Below are 21,840 nucleotides of genomic sequence, written 5' to 3' on the forward strand. Positions count from 1 at the left end.
TTCGTAAACTGCGGGCCCTGGGAGGTGGTGTGAATAAAAGGCTAAGGGGAGAAAGAAAGCTAAGGGCTTCCTTTGGTGTGTGCTCTCGGGCTCTGTGAGGGTAAGAGTCCTCTCCAGCTGGTGTTCCCCGTGGGCTGCGCTTGTAACCTTAGTGGCATCCCTGGCAGGCCTGAGGGGCTCTTGGCTCAGGGGTAAGTGGTCCTACTGCTTTGTGGGTAGCAAAGAGCTCAGGACTCTGGCAAGGATACTTCTGTGGCCAGACTGGTGGGTTTCTGTGCCACCTGTTAAAATGGTGCATGGGAGAGAGGCTTGTGGAGTGTGACTTGCAGCTCCACAGGGGTGGAAGTAAGCACAGACCACCAGCAGTGAGACTGAGTGGGATTTGGAGCAGTCCTCAAGTCCTAGAGCGAATGCTTCACCAATGGTGAAGCACCACTTGTACTAGGAAGGACATGTGAGGCCTACCTTGTTCCACTTGCTGTGGTTAATGAGGTCTCTGCTTTCAGAGACACCTGCCAGTACTGCTGTTTGGCATGCTGAAGGGGTTTCTGCCACCTGTGTGTATACATGGGTGATGTGTGATGGAGAGTTATGGCTCAGCCCAGAGATTTCTTCCTCTTCCACTGTTGCTGGGGGACCTGGCTGCTCTGAAGAGCTCCCAAGCCCTGAGGAGTTGCTGGTGAAAGACTGGCAGCTCAGATAGGTCTTGAAGTAATAATAGAAGCAGTTTGATGTGACATAGCCATCAGGGCAGGAGAGGGAGGTGTATGTCAGGCTATCTGCATCATGCAAGAGTCTTTACATGAGGTAGAATGTTTGGACCAGGCTGAGGATGTAGCCTGATGCCTGTCATCACTACCTCCAGGCAGAGGCTCAGGACCTCTACAGAAACCCTGTATAACCCTGACCAGATTGCAGATGCTATTACTTGCTTCCATCCCTGTGAGGCTCCAAATGTCTTTGCTGCTATAGGCTATATGAGGACTGCAGCCTCCTATGGCTCCCTCTTCCCTTGTGGGGACTGTAGACTTCAGATCCCTGTGACCCTCCCTTCCATCACAGGTTCCCATCACACATTGATTTTTAAGAGTAAACGTTTGTTTGATCCTTCTCACTGATTCCCAGGTAGGTCCAAAGGCAGCTCAGGGATTAAAATCAAGGGCAATCATATCTTCATGTAAAAATCTAATTAGTAGCCTGTGCAAAGGAAGAAAGGTAGAATACAATTCTTAAAAAAAAAAAAATGCAGTTTAACAAGGGGTTTGTAGCAGTAGTTGCTATTTCTAAGTGAATTTAAGGTTTAGTTCAGGTTTCAGTTCACAGCTGTAAGTCTAGTTTTGAATGAGTGTAGCAAAGTCAGCATGTGATAGAAAATACTATAAAACTTGAAATCCTACAATCTCTCAATTATTCTTGCCACTGAAGCATTGGTAATTGGGAAATAAGAAAGACTACTATTTCATATTCTGTGCCACAAATGGCAAGTTTTTTAAATGCTGCTTTAAAGTCTTTAGTTTTAGCTATAGGAATTGCTATGACGTGGTCTAAGTTGGGCCCTAGACAAAAATTTTCCATCCAAACATTTTAAATAACAGCAAGATATTCTAATACCCTGTTCAGACTGTAGAGATGGAAATAGGAAGTTTTGGGGTTTTTTTTGCATCGTTCTTCACTATTGTACTTGCGTAGTGGCACACCTAGCATAGGTGCTGTGGATGCAAAGTAGATAAAATAAACTGTTAATCTGCTGAATTGCTACTTAATCCTACTCTTCTGCTGTTCCTATAAGAAAGATTATTGTCTAAATCTGTACATTTTTAGAGCAGGAAGATTAAGGGCAGAAGTTGGCATAATAGAGATCACCTCATCTCCTTCCTTCACTTTCTTCATGGCCTTGGCATCAGTTTTAAAATATTTTCTGTGGCATAACCTGCCATGCTCAGAGCAAAATGTCAGTGTTGCTATACTGCATTATCACTCACAGCTTATGTGGACAGGGCTTTGTTCCTTGACTTCTCTTTCCATCTGCAGCAGTGGCACCTTCTGGTTGCTACATGCCTTTTCTGCCAAAGTGGCTTGCCATTACCTATCTCACTCTCTCTCCTTCTCTGGGCCACTTTGTTCAGTCACCTTTTGCTATGTGCAGTTATATGTAAAGCAGTTACTTTACGGTTAACACACACAAAAGATAGCCAGGATTAATGACCTACTAAATTAGTATTAGTATGTTAACCACCTATAGAGTCTTTACCAGTCAGATGGAAAAGGGTCAGTTTTCACTGCTCCCTGTGACAGGTGCTTGATGTTGCAATCTTCCACCTCATTTTTTCCCTTGAGATGTTACTATCTTTCCATGTTGATGTCCTTCCTCTTGATCCTTGAGGTGGTGCCTGGCCCCATCTCAGCATTCTTTACCTTTATCTCCAATTTTACCTTTCTTACATTTCATGGCTCTACTCTATGGACTTCCTCATAGCTCTTTCTCTCAATTTAATGATTTCCTCAAATCTGAGCAAAGGTTATGCAGCTGTGCCATAACAGAACTAGGCCGACCACAGAAACAATAGGAAAGGAGGAGAGGTTATGTTGCTCCTTTTCATGTTCACCTCTGAAGCATCCACGTGGTCTTTATATTTGCTGTTTCAACACCCTGGAAGGTCCAGGTAGTAAAACTGGGAATGCGTGTTGTGTGACTTAATATTAATTTCAGTAATTTTGCATTAGTGATGCTGTGAGCATGTCAGCTGCAAGTCTTCCATAAATAAGTTTCTCTAAAATTTCCTGAATTTATTTCACATCTAAGTAAAGGGATGGGTAGACGGCTTTCTGGAGAACAGAATTTCAGTTTGTAAAGACATATATATATATTTCAGTAGCAGCTTTTAAATGTTAGCAATGACGTTAACCTATTTGGATTATAATCTGCTAAAAATGTAGCCATAAGTGATACGTTGCTGGGAAAAATATGGCCAATGGAGAAAAAAGTTGAGTATACTCCATACTTTTCTCCATTACTTTACAGTGTGTAGGTATAATGATGAAAGATTACCTAAGTCTTTATTTTTCAAGAAGCAAAGACCAGTAGTTTCCTGAACTCTGTAGCTACTGACACATGGTTTCCTACAGAGTTTTTTCCTGTGGATTATTCATTTTGCTGCCTCCTAAATGCAAGATCACACCATTGCTTTTCCTTGAGTAGGAAAACTTTTAAGGGATATTTTACTTGTATTTTCAATTGTACTTTTCAATTAATATGTGTCCACCTACTATAAGGTGATGCCATGACAATGAATAAAGCAAATATAAAAAGCTCATCATGCCCTGAAAGCCTATGTCTCAAACATGTGATTGAAAAATAATCCAAAATATCTTTAGTATACCACATCTGTGTCCATTTTGGATTCCACTGTACTAGAAGGATGTTGAAATACTGAAGTGAGTGTGGTAGGGGCCCCTGTGGTTGTGACTAGAGTGGGTGGTGTACAAGGAGAGGCTGAGAGAAATGGTTTTCTCTCCTCTTAAGAGTGCTGAATGAGGATTTTATTAATGTCTTCACCTACCTAGTGGAAGGGTATGAAGAGGATGGACAGAGCCAGACTCTTCTTGCATGTACTCAGCAAAAAGACAAAAGACTTGCAGATGCAAGGCAGAACAAGGGATTAGATAGAAAGAAAAATATCCTCATCATAAGCATGGTCAAGCACTGGAATGCGATTACATAGGGAGGCTGTGAAGTCTCTGTCCTTTGAGATTCTCAAAACTCTGAGGCAGGGCTTGGACTATATGATCTCTAGAGGTCCCTTTCAACCTAAGTTATTTTGTGATTTATCTGATTGCTCTTTTAATCTTTTATACAGCTCTTTATAGAACTAGAATTTTATTTTCAGCTTATTCTAAATGTGAAGAGAATAAAAGAATATGCACTCTGCCAGGGAATATTTTCTTAAAACAAAATTCAGTGGGTTTTTTTCTCACACTAAGCCATTTCTTTGCCAATAGTTCAACAAAGAAACATTCTTTTTGCCTGTGAACACTCTCAAGCAGATTTTGCCTGACATTCATTCATCAGATCACATATCTAACTTTAAATTTATAGGTAATAAAATAAAAGCTTGTTTCTCTTAAACTTTACAATCCAGGAAAATCTTGATTATGCAGAGGAATTCTTAATGTATCCTTTCTTCATTGTAACAGGATCTAAGTCAGATCTTGGGTATAAGGCAAATAGAAGTAGTGGAAAGATAAAGACAATTTAGAAATAATCTTTTTTTTTTTTAGAACTGTTGTCTTGTAAAAACAAAAAAAGACCAAAAAAAAGCTTCGATTTCAAGTAAATCCAGATTCAGCTGAATGTATGCCGAAGAAGATTATTTATTCATGCAATAATTCTTTCTTTTGTGTGGCTTATATTTTTTTTCTGAATGAAAATTAGATCAGCTGAATGTGTCTTTCAAACCAGTAAGACAGACTCTGCAGGTTTTTTGTTTCAGCAGGAGCTGTAAAATAATTCTTAAGAGCAAATTACTCCATTAGCTTAGCACAGATGTGTCTTTTACATCCAAACCTTGGGGCTGTATATGTAATCTCAGTGTGCACCTTTCCAGCTGGTTTAATTGGGTCAAAGCTTGCAAAAAGGTCATGAAGGGACCCTTTCCTTATCAACAGGAGGATGGTGAGACTGTATGGGATCAGCTGACTGACGTCAACTGATCCTACAGGATAAGTATTAGTTTTCAGTTTGATAAACAATGTGCTCTTACTATATAGCTATGTAGTTGCTAGTGTTGACAAAAAGATTGGGGTAGAAATGTATGCTCCGAGAAGCTGGGAAGGGCAGGATTGTCTCTTTCGTCATCGGCAAGCGTGACGGTGTGCTCCCCCTCGCCTAAAGCTGACCTTTACCTCCTGTAAATCCTGCTCAAGTGATAACTACCAGTGGTGGTCATAATGGATGCATCTGATCGTGATGGCTGCATCTGGCTCAAAGTGGATTCGGGAGACATATAACAACGCAATAGCCTAGGGCTATTGTATGATGTGCCCACCTAACCACAGTGAAGAAACTAAAATCTGTGGTCGGTATGCAAATAGGACTACGAGTCCAGTCATCTTATCCCCCATAAGTAGTGAGCAGCCCAAGAGTGCTTTGAGCTCTCCTGCACGGCAATGGGCTGCACAGCAGGATCTCCCCTTGAGCAGGGACACCTCCCAGAGTTACTCCTCAAGACTGAGAGATTCCTTGCCACAACAGATCCTCGGTAAGTGACTAATAGCATGCTAAACTTTGAAATCTTAGCTAAGTGATATAAAGGACTGATTGCGCACATATAATCCTTTAGACATAAACTGTTGACCAAGTCTGGGACTAGGATTGGATCTAGCTGCACCTAGACCCCTCTCTGAGAAGGAGTTTAGAAAGCAAGGGGGTCCTTTCTGAATCTCATGACTCAATGGGAGGGTCTCCCTGACGGTTTCATCCTGTTCTCTATGCAGTAAATAATCAAGTGTACCTTGCCATCGAATCTTGTTAAACCACTGTTGCATTTACCATTGATACCAATAAAGTATACTTTTGCTTCTCTCTGACGAGTGAAGTGCATCACTCCATTTGTGACAGCAAGATCAAACAAAGCTGATGACAAACCTGCATCTCAGTTACAGCTTTGTCTTAGGTTACTCTCTGAACTGTGCAGTTTCTCTGCTCCTAATACTTGCCTTTCCCACAGATTTTGCAACAAAGATTTGATTTGTGACCACTATTGCAGCAATAGCTGCCTTACTACTTCTACTAGCTTTGGACTTCATAAGCATCCTAACCACTGTGATTGCCAACTGGAAGTCCCTCTGGTCACTGTGTGCCAAGCCTTGATACCCTCTCCAGTTCCTTTTTCTGTAATTATCCTCTATTCAGCAAAAGAAAGTTATAACAGACTCCCCAACTCTGTAGGAGGAAATACAGACTTCCTTGCCTTTATTCATATAAAGGCATTAAACACTTTGAGAACTCTGCAGCAAAGACAACATTGATTTTGAATACTGTTATACTACTGTTGTCATCAAATACTACTGTAGGTCATCCTGTGACTAAAAAATCTGGCCCTGTTACTGATTTTTGACAGGAATCTTGTATTTGTTTCCATACCTTATTAGCATATTTCTGCTTGTGTGAGTGACCTGTGTTGGTCACAGTTTGAGGCCTGCTTTAGCAAATGCTTGAGCAGAGGGTCTGTGAACAATCTGTGGACCTACCAGTACATCAGCAAAGTTTGCAATCCCTCTATTTTTGCCTTTTTAAGGAAAGAGTGTCTACCCATCATTCCAAGAAAACTATCAAGTATGTGCCAAAGATAATATGAAGGATCAGACTCTGCTTTATAGCCATCTTGTTAAATCCGTCCATCAGTGAATTCATGCCTACAGCATGGGCTGCTTATTAACTTGTGTAAATATGTATTACCAAATTCTGCTTTGGTCCCATGGGTTTGCTCTAGGAGTATGAGAGTGGAAGGCAAGTGGGAAGATGAGGCCTATTTGTGATGCTGGGAAAGCTGTAGGTGGTGCCATGGAGCAATAACTACTAATGGCAGCTGCTAACGATGGTAACACCTGAATGAACTCCACCCTTTTACAACGAGAAAGGTATCAGATACCAAAGAAAAATATCCACAGGTCGTAGCACAAGGGCCCTAGCATATTTGCTCTCATGTGATCTAGTCATGGGTGACAACAAACTCAATTTCCTCCTGATTACAGCTCCTCAAGGAAAAGCCTCTGTCTTAAGGATCCTGGTACTAAACTACATCAACATGGAATTATTTCACCAGTACATTGGCAAGAATATTCCTAGCACTTCTTTCTGGTTTGCAAAATGACTGTTCTAGAGAAGAAACAATTTTGTTCCTCATTTCATCATATACCTATCAAAATTTCAGTGCTGTGACCTGATTGTCCAATATGTAATAAACAACAGTGTATGATCAGTTAATACTTACACAAGTGTGCTCATTTAGCTGTTTGCAGAATTGTGCTAGAGATTTAAATTCTTGCTGGTGAAGTAAAGCAGCATCTACAGTTACAGGCTCTTCTTCCTATTCTACTTTTCTTGGATTCCTGCTATTTCCACACATAAGCACCTGCACTTCTTTGGTCCCACATTTCACTTCACTTCTGTTTTGGTGGGCTCTTGTCACTAGTGTGCCACTCCTTCCTTGAGCTCTCCTTTCCCATTATCAGCCTTGAGGTCTACCACCCTGGGCCCTTTGTTGTCCATACAATGTTTCTAGCTTACTGAGAAGACTTTCTTCATGCTTTTCAATACCTATTTGTATCTTTTCTGTGATTCAGTCTCTGGCAATTTTTGACTTGGCTCACATCAAGTATTCATGATTTCTGAAAGATTAGACAGCAGAGCTGTTAGTGCATGGTTTTTTTCCAGCAATTTCTGATCAATATCATTTGTTTCAACTGTTACACAGAAATCACTCACTTTTCAGCCAACAGCGCTAAGACTTTCTCCATAGGAGGTCTAGCAATTGTCCATAGGGTACTTATGTGTGATGGTGGCATAAAATATTCTGGGATACCTGCTTAATCACTTGGGAAACACTGTCATCAAATCCCATGGTATGGGTTTATTCAGAAGAGTGATTGCTTTTCAGCAATAATACTCATTGCTTCCAGCAGGTATGCATATTTTTGTATCCAGGCAAAAAAAATCATTACAGTTATTCAGTGTATCACTTGTTAATTTTTGGTACATCAAGGCTCAGTGCAAGGGAGCTCAATCTATCCTTGTGAGATTTGTTCCTATTCCTCAGAACTGGTGTGAGCTAATAAAGATGGATTTATTTTTTTTTTAGGATGAATGTAGAATGAATACATGCTCATATTCATTTCAGCTTATGCATCTGAGTCTCTGGATCATCTGTTTCTCTGAGGCACCTCACTGAATTATATATGTTGTATCTACATTGCCAAGTACTTTTGCAAAGTAAGAACAGGTTAGCATATTGAAGGAGAATGTTCTGAGGCTACTTACACCTTCAGTATATCCAAGCAAGATTTTTTTGTTGGTTTTTTTTTACTAGTTTATTCTGGCTTCCTGGATTAGACACCCCCTCTATACAAAGTTCAGAGTAAGTTGTGCAAAAGAAAACCATCTCACAAATCTTTCCTTCCTTGACTGCGCGTTAAGCATGGCACTGTCTTACATATTTTTGTGCCATCCCGCATTGTACACTGCAAGGCTCTGTAATGGAGGGAATAGTAGACTTAATCTTGCAGCTGCAAGTGGAGCAGCTATTCTGGAAGGGACTCCCTCTCCTTCCATGAAGAAATGCCCACCTTCCTGATCCAGCTGGTTTAGGAGGAAAAAAGCACTCGGAAGGGTTTTCCTGGAGTCCTTGCTACTGAATCTGCTCTTCCCATGGGGAGCCAATAGTTATGGACACAGGAGTTGAGCTCAAACTGATGGGACAACATCACCCATAGGATGCTGCATCCAGCCAGTAATGAATGCAGAACTTTCAGACTGAAAGAGACAGACTTGAGGCTCTCGAAATTCTGAGGAGTATTCAAGACTGAGAGGGAGATTGATCAGTGGAGCCATACTCTGCCATCTGTGATGCATGGAAGCCAACTCAGCATAGCCACTATGGAGGCAGGTCCTGGATCTGATTTGTGCCAGGAGGAAGGCAGCATCACAAGGGATAAGGAGGGGTGGAAGAAGGTTACAGCACAGAGCAGTAAGAGAAACTCCTCCTTACAGTCTAAGTTACCCTTTAAGATACCCTTACAGAACAGGTATGAGGTCCTGGGTATGATAGGTGAAGTGCATAATGAGACAGAGGAGGAACCTGTGCAGGCAGTCTCGCCAAGGTCAGAGAGACCAACCCCTCACAACAAAACCTGCATTAAGACCAGCGCTGATAATAAACAGCCACAAGTTATGGTCTTTGCTGATTCCCTCCTGTGCGGAATGGAGGCACCTGTTTGCAGACTGGACCCTCTTTTCAGGGAAGTTTGCTGCCTCCCTGGGGCCTGAATTAGGGTCGTCACCACAAGCCTAGTACAACCTTCAGACTACTATCCATTCCTGCTCTTTCACGTGGGTACAAATGATGTAGCAACAAAATGTCTGATGTTAATCAAAAGAGATTTCAGAGCCCTGGGAAGAATGCGAAAAAATTCAGGAGCACAGGTAGTGTTTACCTCAATCCTCCCAGTAATGGGGGGAGACTTTGCAAGAAACAGGCGAGCACAGGATATCAATATCTGGCTCCAGGACTGGTGCCTCTGCCAAAACTTTGGGTTTTTTAAACCATGGAAGAGCCTTTGAGAGACAAGGTATGCTGGGGCCCGACGGGATCCACCTGTCCCAATGGGGAAATGCATCTTTGGACTAGACTCAATGGGGGGAAGGGGATACCAACAGGATTGCAGCAGGTAAGCCAAGGGTTGGCATGGCATCGCCTGAGGGTGGCAATGCTAGTGGGAACGTTTACACTGCTCCTGGGGGCACAGGGGGCTCAGGAGCATACCTGAAATGCTTGTACACCAACACATGCAGTATGAGAAACAAACAGGATGAACTGGAAGCATTGCTCAGCTCCCAGAGCTGGTACTAGTGAGACTTGGTGGAATGAGTCCCATGATTGGAGCGCTGGGATGGAGGGTTACAGGCTGTTCAGGAGGGATAGGCAGGGCAGGCGAGGTGGAGGTGTTGCACTATACGTGAGGGAGAGGTTTGATTGTACAGCCCTTACAGTTAGTGATGATGTGGTTGAGAGCCTCTGGGTGAGGATTAGGGGGGATGGAAAACAAAGGACATGTTGTAGTGGCTGTCTACTATTGATCACCCAGCCAGGATGTAAGCACTGATAAGTTATTCTATAGGCAATTAGGAGAAATTTGAGGATAGGTAGCCCTTGTCCTTATGGGAGATTTCAACTTCCCAGACATCAACTGGGAATACCATACTGCTGTGACGAGCAGGTGTTGGAAATTCTTGACGTTTGTAGGAGATAACTTCTTGTCACAGGTACTCAGTGAGCCAACTAGGAAAGATGCCCTCCTAGACTTCCTATTTGTGGATAGAGAAAGACTTATGGGGGATGTGGTGGTAGGTGGCTGTCGGCCACAGTGATCATGAAATAGTTGAGTTTAAAATTTTCAGTGTAATGAGAAAAAAGGACAGCAGAGTTGCTACCCTGGACTTCCCGAGAGTAAACCTCAGGGAGCTATTTAGCAAAGTACCCTGGGAATCTGCTTTTGAGGGCTTAGGAGTCCACAAGTGCTGGTCAGTCTTTAAAAGCCACCTTTTAGAAGCACAGGAGCAGGCAATTCCACTGTGTCATAAGTCAAGCAAGCAGGGCAGAAGACCAGCTTGGCTGAACAGGGAACTCCTCATGGAGCTCAAGAAGAAACAGAAATTGTATGATCTCTGGAAGTGAGGTCAGGCTTCGCAGGAAGATTACAGAGCTGTGGTTCATATATGCAGGGAGAAGACACGTAAGGCCAAAGCTAAATTAGAGTTGAAACTGTCCAGTGTTGATTCAGATAACAAGAAGGGCTTTTTTAAGTACATTAATAGCAAGAGGAGGTCTAAAGAAAACATTGGACTGATATTTGTTGAAGATGGTCATCTCACTAATAGGGATGAAGAAAAAGCAGAGGCATTCAATGCATTTTTTTCCTCAGTCTTTAATACCAATAGACCTTGGGCTGCCCGGTCCCCTGAGTCAGAGGACCATGAGTGTGGGAACAGTGACTTTCCATTTGTGGACACTGAAATTGTAAGGGACCAGTTGTATCAGCTGAATGTTCACAAGTCCATGGGGCCTGATGGGATTCATCCCAGAGTACTGAAGGAGCTAGCAGATGTTATGGCAGGACCCCTCTTGATCATCTACCAAAGGTCTTGGGAGTCTGGAGAGGTCCCTGCTGACTGGAAGCTAGCCAATGTTATTCTAATCTACAAAAAGGGCTTGAAGGAAGACCCAGGGAACTACAGACCTGTTAGTCTAACCTCACTTCCTGGAAAAATTATGGACAAGATTGTACTGAGAGTACTATTGAAAGGCATTTAAAGAATAATGCAATCATCAGGCACAGTCAACATGGGTTCACAAAGGGAAAGTCCTGTTTAACTAATTTGATCTCCTTCTATGATAAGGTCACCCGCCTAGTGGACGAAGGGAAGGCGGTGGATGGAGTTTTTCTGGATTTTAGTAAGGCTTTTGATACTGTCCCTCACAGCATCCTTCCGGACAAGTTGTCCAACTGTGGGATGAGTGGGTTCACGGTGCGCTGGGTGAAGAACTGGCTGAAGGGCAGAGCTCAGAGGGTTGTAGTGAACGGGGCTACATCTGGCTGGTGACCAGCGGTGTTCTCAGGGCTCTATTTCTAGGGCCCGTTCTGTTCAATAGATCTGTCAACAGTCTGGATGCAGGAGTGGAATGCACCATTAGCAAGTTTGCTGATGATACCAAACTGGGAGGTGCTGTTGACTCTCTTGAGGGACAGGAGGCCTTGCAGAGGGATCTAGATAGATTGGAGCATTGGGCTATGATTAATGGGATGAAATGTAACAAGTCCAAATGCCGGATTCTGCACCTAGGACAGAGTAATGCCAGGCACAGGTATAAATTGGGAAGGGAGCGGCTGGAGATCAGCCCTGCAGAAAGGGATCTGGGGGTGCTGGTCGACAGCAGGTTCAATATGAGTCAGCAGCGTGCCCTGGCAGCCAAGAGGGCAAACCGCGTCCTGGGGTGCATCAAACACAGCACAACCAGCCGGTCAAAAGAGGTGATTATCCCGCGTATTCAGCGTTAGTGCGGCCTCACCTGGAGTACTGCCGTGCAGTTCTGGGCCCCGCAGTTTAAGAAGGATGTGAAGGTCCTTGAATGCGTCCAGAGGAGGGCAACAAAGCTGGTGAAAGGGCTGGAAGGAATGTCCTATGAGGTGCAGCTAAGGACTTTGGGCTTGTCTAGTTTGGAGAAAAGGAGGCTGAGGGGCGACCTCATTGCTCTCTACAGCTTCCTGAGGAGGGGAAGTGGAGAGGGAGGTGCTGAGTTCTTCTCCCTGGTATCCAGTGACAGGACACGTGGGAATGGGTCAAAGCTGTACCAGGGGAGGCTTAGACTGGACATCAGGAAGCATTTCTTTACCAAGAGGGTGGTCAAACACTGGAACAGGCTTCCTGGAGAGGTGGTCAATGCCCCAAGCCTGTCAGTGTTTAAGAGGCATTTGGACAATGCCCTTAGTAACATGCTTTAACTTTTGGTCAGCCCTGGAGTGGTCAGGCAGTTGGACTAGATGATCGTTGTAGGTCCCTTCCAACTGAAATAGCCTAGTCTAGTCTATTCTGTACTAGTACCAAGTTGGCAAAGTTGGTTCTGTAAAGTCTTCTTTTACCTTCAGCTGTGGAAATGGCAAATATAATTTTGGTTGAGAGTGGCATCTCCTGGAACTACTTAATTTGTGAAAATATTAATTTTTCTTATGAAAACCAATACATTCCTAGTCCTTTGATACTGAGAAAAAATTTAGAAGGGCAACAAAAACAACCAACACATGCAATTTATAATTTCATTATTTTTAAGGAAATATCATGCTATTTCATTAATGCTATACTTTCAAAATCTTATTCTTAACCTATTTTATTTTCAGCCTCAGTTAGGAAATAATTGTTTCCGGTAGCATTTTATTACTTTTAGGAACATTATTAGTGGGCCTGATGTTTATAACAGCTGGCTTTCATAACAATAAGATTGGGTGTCAGATTTTACAGTTGGCACAATTTGAGGTACAAATAAATAAAGCATATTAGGTGCTTTATTATAAATTGTACCTTATAATCAAATACCTCTGATAGCAGATACATCATGTGGAGAAGCAGTATTGGGCATAATATTACAGATCAGGATTAGCCAATATACGCTGCTTTAAATTGTGCACCTTCCAAACATAGGTGTGCCTCATCTTACTTCATAATAATTACAACATAAAAGTACTGTGAAAGAAGCTTTAGCAACAGTTTGCACTGTTGCTGCCATATGGAAGTGGCAGCTGCAGGGCCTGGGACCAGCCTTCACTGCGGAGTCTGTGCCTTCCCACGGACACTGCTGGAGTCAGAAGGGTTGATTTAGAGTTCCCCAGGAAAGCAGAAATCAGAAGTGAGTGGAAGATTGCAGACCTCGTTTGGGAAAGGAGCAGTGCTTGCTGACTGGCTAGGTCAACAGGCAGGCTTTTTTTAACACCACAGATTTTTCAGTTTCCTAGAAATGATGAGGAGAAATGTAGAAGAATGAAGAATAATGTGAAAACCACAAAGTAGTCCAGCTTATGTGTCACAAGTTAAGCACCAGAACCCATTTTGGCACTCAGGTTCCTTAGTTTTGGTCACTGCTTTTGAATATTTTTACTTTATTTACCGTTACTGATTTTTTTGGTAGAGTAACACTTAAAAAAAGAAAAGAAAGAAAAGGCAGTATTCCTAGTATTACAAATGCAGTTACAAAATATACTGATGTTTTTAGGTTGCTGATAGCATCTGGTCCCCAGGAGCACAACGTAGGAGATAATATAAAATCATCATATATAACCACAGTGTGTTGTTCATGCACTATGTCTTCCAGCTTGTAGAAATTATAACTGGCCTACTAACCAAATGGAGTGTTTTATTCAAATCAGGTGATGGTCTTCTACGTTAACATTTTCAGACCCCTACAAAACTGTCTGGCAGAGGTGTGAGTGCTGTACTTTTGAATACAGTTCTTACAAAAGGCTGGCTTTTCTTGGTTACTTTATGCAGGCTTTTTCTTCAGTGAGGTTGTGGGCCTCCATGTATTAAAAACTGCTACAACTTCTATACTGTCATGGGCATGTTAACCCGTGCTTTTTAAATTGCTGGGCTTGATGTGGCACACCTTATATTGCTGCCAAATGCTGTGTGTCATGCCTAACACATGATGCTTCTGTCTCCCTTTTGGGATGCTGTGTGCCTGAGTCCCTGCCTTTTTTTCCCAGGGTGTGGGCTCTTCCCCTTAAGCCTTGAAAAGATGTAAAGCAGGCAGCTGTGCCACCTGGGTGCATATTCCCTCCTCTCCTGCAAGTCTGGCTTTGCTCCTGTATCTGCTGATACATACCAGTTCTGATTCCTGCTTCTTGCTGTGCAGCGCTGAGAAATGGATCCACCTTAGGGCTGTCATTTCCCTGGCACTGGTGGTCTTCCCGACTATTAAAGTATTTGCAGCTAAAGTAAGCTGGATGGTGATGGAATAAACCCGTACGAGTAGAAAGTGTGAAAGATTCTTAGTGACTGGTAATGTATCTTTAAACAGTTTAAGAACTTTGACTAAATGTGCTTCTTTATCATGCTTGAAATTTTTGTATCACCTTCGGAATCAGTTTAAGAGATTTTTCTTTTCTTACTTGACTGTTAAGTTAAAACAGTGGCTTCAGAAATGTTTGAAGTTTTTGTGTCTTTTTGTGGAAGAATTGACTGTGTAAATGAGACTAATAGTACTGATGCTAAATGAATCTACTAGAGGAATTAGTCTTCTGCAGCACTGGTTCCACTATCCTTCAGCTATTTTTAAGCTCACATCATCTGCCCATTGATTTTTGATACAAGTTTGTTTGGCTTGCTGTTATAGTTTATTTGAACTGATTCTTAACAAATGTTGACAAACTTTCTACTTTAAACATACATGAAAATCAAGAAAATTTTAGCTGCTACAACATTAGGGTAAATTTTCTTCTGTCTTGCTTGCATTACATAGTTGTAAAATAGGTACGAATTGCTGCCTATTCTGATCTGGTTGCATTTCTCAAACTTTTTGTGCAGGTAAAAAAGACTGCATGTAGGCATATAGGTGTGTCTTACAATGAATCAGCCCTTGCATATACTGAGCTATATTCACACCGAGAAATAATACCTGTAATGATTTTCAGCATTTTGGAAATATAATTTTGCTGCTTGTTATCTCCCAGCTACTAGTTTTTCAGTCTTTTTAACAAGAACATGTGAGTTTATTCTAATGGTTGCAGAAAACGCTTTAAAAAATTCTGTATCACTACTGCTTCTAATTAATTTATCTTTACCAGGTGTTTCTGTTGCACATGGTGTTCCCAGGTTCTTTTGACAGAACATGGCCTGATATGCTATAAGTCATAGGATGTCACCTCAGTGCTTATGTCCACAAATCTAATCAGCAAGAATAAAGAACAAGAAAATTGGGAAAGAAGAATAAAAATGGTTGAGAATTGCCTTTTTTTTTCAGCTAGGAAAAGACAGTATGTGATGCTAGAGACAATGCAGTTGGCATCTTTGATGCTATTTTTCCTTCTCAGCAAGAAGGAAGGAGTAGTTATAAATCTTGCTTCAGCTGTTACTTCTGTCAGTCAGTAAACAAAAATACTAAAGCTGCTGTGATAAAGCTGAATGTGGCTCTGGTTACTCCACCATCTCAAAAAGGATATAACAAAATTAGAAACAGTCCAGAGATGGGCAGTGATGATGGTCATGAGTACGGAAGCACTGCCATACAAGGGATACCTAAGCAAACCAGGCCTTTTCATTCAGGAAAAAGAGATGACTGAGGGCAGAGAGAATATGAGAGATCTCAGAAATGCTCAGTGGCCAATCCTGAGAGATGCACCATTCACTTTCTTTACCGTACTACCCTGTGGCCATCAAATGAAGTTGTAGGAGTTGGATTAAAAACAAAAAAGGAGATCATTTCTTATGCAACAGATAATAGAGGTGTGCAACTCATTGCAAGAGGATGTTGTAGATGCTAACTGTTCATGGGAATTTAAGGGGAGACTGGATAAATACATAAAAAAGAAATTCATAGATGTTTCCTATATATAAAGAAACTGCATCCCTAGACATCCATTTTACCACTGTAGTAGAGAGAATATTGAAGTAGGTGGTCCTTATGTTTCCTGGGTCTTTAGATGGACCTTATATTTTTGTGTATGTTCTAAAAGCCTGTGTTTTTAAATGGTCATCCTGAAATCCCACATCAATTTATTTTGCTGCTTGTTACGTTCTTTGTGGTCAGTGACTCAAATAGGAGAAAATATTAACCAAGGGTGTTGCCCAATACTATTCCATCACCATTTATAAAAGCAGAACTGGTTTCCACTGTTGCATGAAGATTATCTCATATCTAACAAGTTGTTGTTGCAGCACAAGCAGTTCTGATGACAGAAAATATTGCAGCCCATTGTTTCAAATTAGACTTAATGCACTCTAATTTTCCTATACCTGAAGAGTCTTGTTCTAGAATGATGTGTTGTTTTCTTGGGGTTTTTTTAGGAATGGAGAAGGTGGTTACTCGTCCATACAAAAGGCCAGATGCTCTCTGTAGGCTGATTTGCTTTCCGTGGTCTGGAGGTGGAACTTTTCAACTTGCTCAATGGGGAAGACTCTTCAGCAGCTCAGTTGAAGGTTAGTCATTTGTGTAGTTAAAGCAGAAGTTAAACAAGTCTGAAATACACGGTATCCAAATTTTTTTAATGGAATATAATGTTCTTGAGAGCACTGCAATCTTTTTCCAATGGGTCTTATCCAGAAAGGAATTCCATTAGCAATTAGTATTTCCATTAGGGTGCTGAGTTTACCAAGTTTCTGTACCACTTTGGATCAAATTATATTTGACTAGGTTAAAAAGTTGTATCCTCAGAGCTAAATTTCACAAGACTATAGTATGCTTGACTGCTTCAGAAACTATTGGTATGATTCAGAAACAGCAATACACTGGCATATTTTTAATGTTAAAAAAAGGCATCAGCAAGGTTAACAGTGAAGATATGAGAACTATTTTTAATGTTGAGAGACTGCACAGAATGAATTTCTTTTATCCAGAGTGTTTGCATGGTTTTGCACTCCTTATATCCAAACTGAAGTTTAAACTATGGATTTATAACAGTGAAATGACATTTAGTTACAGTGCAAAGTAATTCTCATTGCTATCAGGCTATATCAGCACTAAAAAGATCCACTGCTGAACTATTTGAAGAGGAACCAAGGCTGTTTTCCAGACCTTCCACAAAGAAAAAAAAAATTATTTAGCATTTATAGAGAGCATTGCCGTTACAATTGTAGCAGTCCTCTAAATGCTTGTGTGCTTTCTGTAAACAGTTGCACAAGTCACATCAAATTTTCCTTGAAATTTAAAAAAAAAGCAAAAAAAAGCTTTTGTCCACTGGAACTACTTCCAACAAAGTTATTAAGGAGATAGCCTAGGAGCAACTGCAGACACAGATGAATAAAATCACGGTGCAGCATGCTCTTTCAGAGATGTTTTGGGCAGAAAGGAAGTACAGAAGATGCAAACATCTCTGTACTGCTATCTATAGTATTAGGTAGTGGCTTATTCTGTCTCTTCTAAAATACTTTGCATCTGACCCATTACTTCCATATGAGCTTGGCAGTATGTGTGATGTCAAGGAGATTTTAGAAAATCACCATTTTTTTCTGACCTATTAATTCCTTATTTTCTCTAAACAGTGAGAGGAAAATCCCCAATTTTGAAAGGAATATAATAAAAGCATGTAATATGTCCTTCCATATAAATATAAATTGCCATCAATTTATACTGATTCCACATTTTACTATGTGCAGTGCTGAAGAGCCTGCAAAGAAGAAAACAGAGACTGTACGATTCTAATATAGTTTAACTTTCTAATGCTGCCCTTGAAAGGATGTATTTTACAAAACCCTCAAACTTACTATTATTGAAATTAACGAATTTGTGGTTGTTATTAATACTAATAGTAATAAAGTTGCTTTGAAACCTCAGCTGAGATCAGGACCTTGTGTATTTCTGACCCAAGGGATTTATCAATCAGATCAATTGGAGAGGCAACATTTGTGAGTAAAGAAAGGGAATGAAACCTAATCTCTCACAGGATTAAAAGACAGTAGCAGCAATAGCAAATACACTGTATCAACTGTAAGAAGGATTAATTTAAATAATCTATATATTCTGCAGAATAGATTAAAAAATGTATTTAAATTATTTTACTCTTTCTGTTTGAAATAACTATAATTCTTTTCCCTCCCTTCCTCCACCTCTTCTGCAGTGTTCATTGTAACATTTCCTGGAAGAGAATCTCGTCTTAAGGAGCCTTTTGCAGAAGACGTAACAACCATAGTTAATGAAATTACAAGTGCTTTGTTAGAAGAATTGCAGGAAAAACCATTTGCATTTTTTGGTCACAGGTAAAAATACATACATTTTTAGATACCCTGGTGAAGGAGCTTTATCTTTGAACTCTAGGAGTAGATAGCTACTTGCCTTTATTTGCAAAAACTTTAGGAAAATACACTTCTGCAAAGGTCTTTTGTCAAGTCATCCTAAAACATGCTGTTGGTCTCAAAGACTCTGGTTATTTATTTATTACTTCAGGCACAACGTCTTCTAAAAATGGCAGTGTTGTGTTTTTTTTTTTTTTTTACACTGATAAATTATAATTGTGTTTACTGTTAATATCTGTGTCAGTGCTTGCTCTATATGAATGCAGGGGGGGAACCATTCATAAAACACAGATTTTGAAGATCACTTAGTCTCAAGTATTCAAAATAACTGTTCTTACTGCAAATTAAGGAGAGTACTAAAAGAAAGAGATTTAGAAAAGTCTGATTTGTAAAACTAGACTGTATAGGAATACGCTTCATATCAATTAGCTAATATCACTATAATTTATGTCATATATGGTTTCAGTAACTGTTCAAGATAGCCAGTTAGCACTGAAAATCAAATTATGTTTAAATTTTCCAGTTTTTACATACATTTTTGCTTACTTTGCTTTAATTTCTGTTTTTGCTGCAGTTTTGGATCTTATATTAGTTTTGCAGTTGCACTACACCTGAAAGAAAATTATGGACTAGAGCCAATCCATCTTTTTCTATCAGGGGGACATGCCCCATCCGTAAGTTACAGAATCATTAATAGTATGAAACAAAACAGTATATTAGCTACCAAGAGTAAAAATAACATTTTACAGTATGGTATGCAGACTGGCTTTAATATAAAACAAACATTGCTTCTGAATGTATGGAGAAAAACGTTCTGTTTCCTTAGGGGAAATTAATTCTGAGGCAGACAGAGAATTTGACATTACAGAATATTGACTGCTGCTAACCTTAGCCTAGGGAGAACGGTCTCTTTAAGCTAATGCTACCTTTTTTGAATACTGTATTATTTACTATGGCCTTTGGCTTAATACTAAAAAGTAATCAAAACAAAATATAAAGTGCCACTCCCTACTCTGTAATATGTGAAATAACTGTCTTAACCTAGCCTTTCATAAACCTCCTTCACCAGCCCTTAGTACATTTGTCTGTTTATTTCTTTCCCTCCTCATTCTTCGTTGGCGTTTTAATCTGCCCTCAATTCCTTCTGAGGTTCGGGTGGTTCTGCTAGTCTTTCTCAGGAAAACAACAGTGAAGTGGCCTTTTCCCAGTCCTCCTGTCCTCAGTCAGCATTCGCTATTTCTGTTGTTCTGTTTCTGGGGCTTCTTAGCAATCCTGAGTACGAGCTAGTACTTCATGGACGCAATTATTATTCCTGCAAATTTCCATAATCAGTTGGTCTCTCCAGTCCTACATTAGTTGGATTTGTGTCCACTGCTAGGCTTTTCTTTCTCTTAAATAGATTATTTTATTAGTTGTATTCCAATAGTGAGAGTCAAACTTTGAACAAAATTAAATGAATGGTTATTTGTCTATGGAAGTTTCAGACCTTGAGGGTACTTGGCTCATTCCAAATCTGTATTTTCAGCAAACACAGTCTACTAATCCTTTCCAGGAAGTGGAAGAGGGTTGTTTTCTGTGGATGTTAAACTACTCAGACATTGTATTTTGAAGACAGAGAATCATTGTACTTTTTTACTAAAACAATTCTTAATGAATATATTATTTAAAGTATATTACATAAAACATCTGATCTGTTTTGTCTGGTGCTGACAGTCTGAAGGATTTCATCTCCTCAAAAGCATACCCATACGTGAGACAAAAGATGAAGACATTCTTGCATATATAAAAGTTACAGGAGGAGCTCTTCCTGAGCTTCTGCAAAATGAAAACTTTAAGAAACAGCTGATACTTACTGTCAGAGAAGACTGTAGAGTTCTTCAGACACTTTCGTAAGTTTTACAATTTTGTATTAATTACATTTATATTTGTATTTTACAGTTTTAATTCTGTCTGATCATTTCAGGTTTTCTTTTTTTCTTTCTTTGTAATTTGTTCTTGTTTCTGTTATAAAAAGAATATGAAACAGTAAACATAGTTTTCTCCTTTGTGTGCTTTTCCATTTATATTCTAGTATTTAAGCCCTAGATGAAAACACTGCTTACTGTAGCAACCACTACTGTTATTACAGTAGTGAACAGGTTATGGTAGAATTACAGTTCTACTTAGGATCCAAAGTTAGTAGCCACTAAAAGGAATATTCTCGCATCTTTTATTGTTTTCTGAGGCTAATAAGCCCAACTGATCATGCTTCAGGATCACTGCATTCAGCCTCCTGATTCAAGGCCCCCTAGCCTAACCAGAAGCAAAGAATCCCTGTGCTCTACGCATCTAGAGGGCAACTGGCTGCTTCTGTCCTAACTGCTGTCCCCACTGGATGTTACGCACAGCTCACGTAGCCGAGTGGTTAAGGTTTCTTATCCTGGCAAAGACAAGGACACCCTTGGATGTGGGACCCATTTTGGCTGTAGGAACCTGATGCTGATAAGGCCCTGAAACATTAGAACTTGAATATAAGCAGACAACATAATAGTTTATTGTAGGTGAGAATTTTTATTGCAGGTTGAATCTCTCTTTTCCTAACTATTGGGTCATTCTTTCTTCAAAATTTTAGACCTAATTGCAGTAGGGTAAGGAGCTAAGAATCTTATAGATTCCTTCCTTACATAATTCCTTCTCCTGATGTTCTGCACAATCTAATTCCTAAGTTTGTTATGTTTTGGAGGAGAAAGAAAAAGCTATTTTGTATGTGGAAGCAAACCCCAAATGTAGATATCTTATTAAAAGTTTTATTACTACTTTTTGTGTTCATAGTTTTGAGAAGTCAGAAAGGAATATCCCTTTCTCTTGTGATATTACCTGCTTTAACGGGTCTGAAGATACACCACATGATATAGAAGGTACTTTGCTTAAATGGTTTTCCTCTCATACTTATGCATTTTCCTGTTGTATCGAATCAGTTACTGAAGAGTTTTCTAGAGTCTTTTATCTCCTTAAATGAAACAAATCAACAGAGCAGTCTCAATGTATGAACCAAAACAGTTGATATGGGATTTAAAATAATTATTAAATAATAACTTTGAAATAGTTATGTAAAATGACCACAATAGTTGACATTTCTCTGACACTTTAAATATATTTTTCAGCCTGGCGTGATCTAACAACTGGGGATACTTCCTTTTACAAGCTTCCTGGAGGTCACTTTTATCTGCTGGAACCTTCTAATGAGATTATCTTGACAAAACACATAACAAGATGTATAGAAAATGCTGATCTATGAGTACTTCCCTCTATTTTAATAGCAGAAGGTGTAAGATTAGTCCACAGCGCTTCATAGCAAGTTGTTCTTTCTGTACAATTGCATGCAGTTATGCCTAAGAGCTGTTCTGTTCCTCCAGATCTTTATTGTAATCCTTTAAAAGCGGGAGTTTTTCTGATTTTTTGAAAATAAACATTGGCTTTGGGTCTTAAAAATAAAAAAGTTTTCATCTTTTCCCTCTTCTCATCTTGCACAAACCCTTGGCTTCGTTCCGTAACCTCATTTGCAAAAAATGACATCTATGTTATTTTAC

The 21,840-nt window shown here is 40.1% G+C and overlaps 1 protein-coding gene across 4 annotated transcripts; it reads left to right on the forward strand.

Annotated features, from left to right (window-relative positions):
• The first annotated feature begins 8 nt into the window (after positions 1-8).
• OLAH (oleoyl-ACP hydrolase) lies at positions 9-21,725 on the forward strand. Of its 4 annotated transcripts, none has more exons than XM_072854351.1 (7): positions 9-100; positions 16,328-16,459; positions 18,097-18,235; positions 18,846-18,945; positions 19,985-20,160; positions 21,083-21,168; positions 21,415-21,725. In XM_072854351.1, exons 2-7 carry the CDS (start codon positions 16,330-16,332, stop codon positions 21,546-21,548), a joined length of 765 nt encoding a protein of 254 aa, XP_072710452.1. In that variant the 5' UTR covers positions 9-100; positions 16,328-16,329; the 3' UTR covers positions 21,549-21,725. The 4 variants fall into 4 exon arrangements, with proteins under 4 accessions (XP_072710452.1, XP_072710450.1, XP_072710451.1 ...); XM_072854349.1 differs by having other exon boundaries at positions 37-191; XM_072854350.1 differs by lacking the exon at positions 9-100 and adding an exon at positions 7,937-8,000.
• The last annotated feature ends 115 nt before the right edge of the window (positions 21,726-21,840 follow it).

The sequence above is a fragment of the Ciconia boyciana genome, chromosome 2 (genome assembly GCF_034638445.1).
Source record: "Ciconia boyciana chromosome 2, ASM3463844v1, whole genome shotgun sequence".
Taxonomy (NCBI): Eukaryota; Metazoa; Chordata; class Aves; order Ciconiiformes; family Ciconiidae; genus Ciconia; species Ciconia boyciana.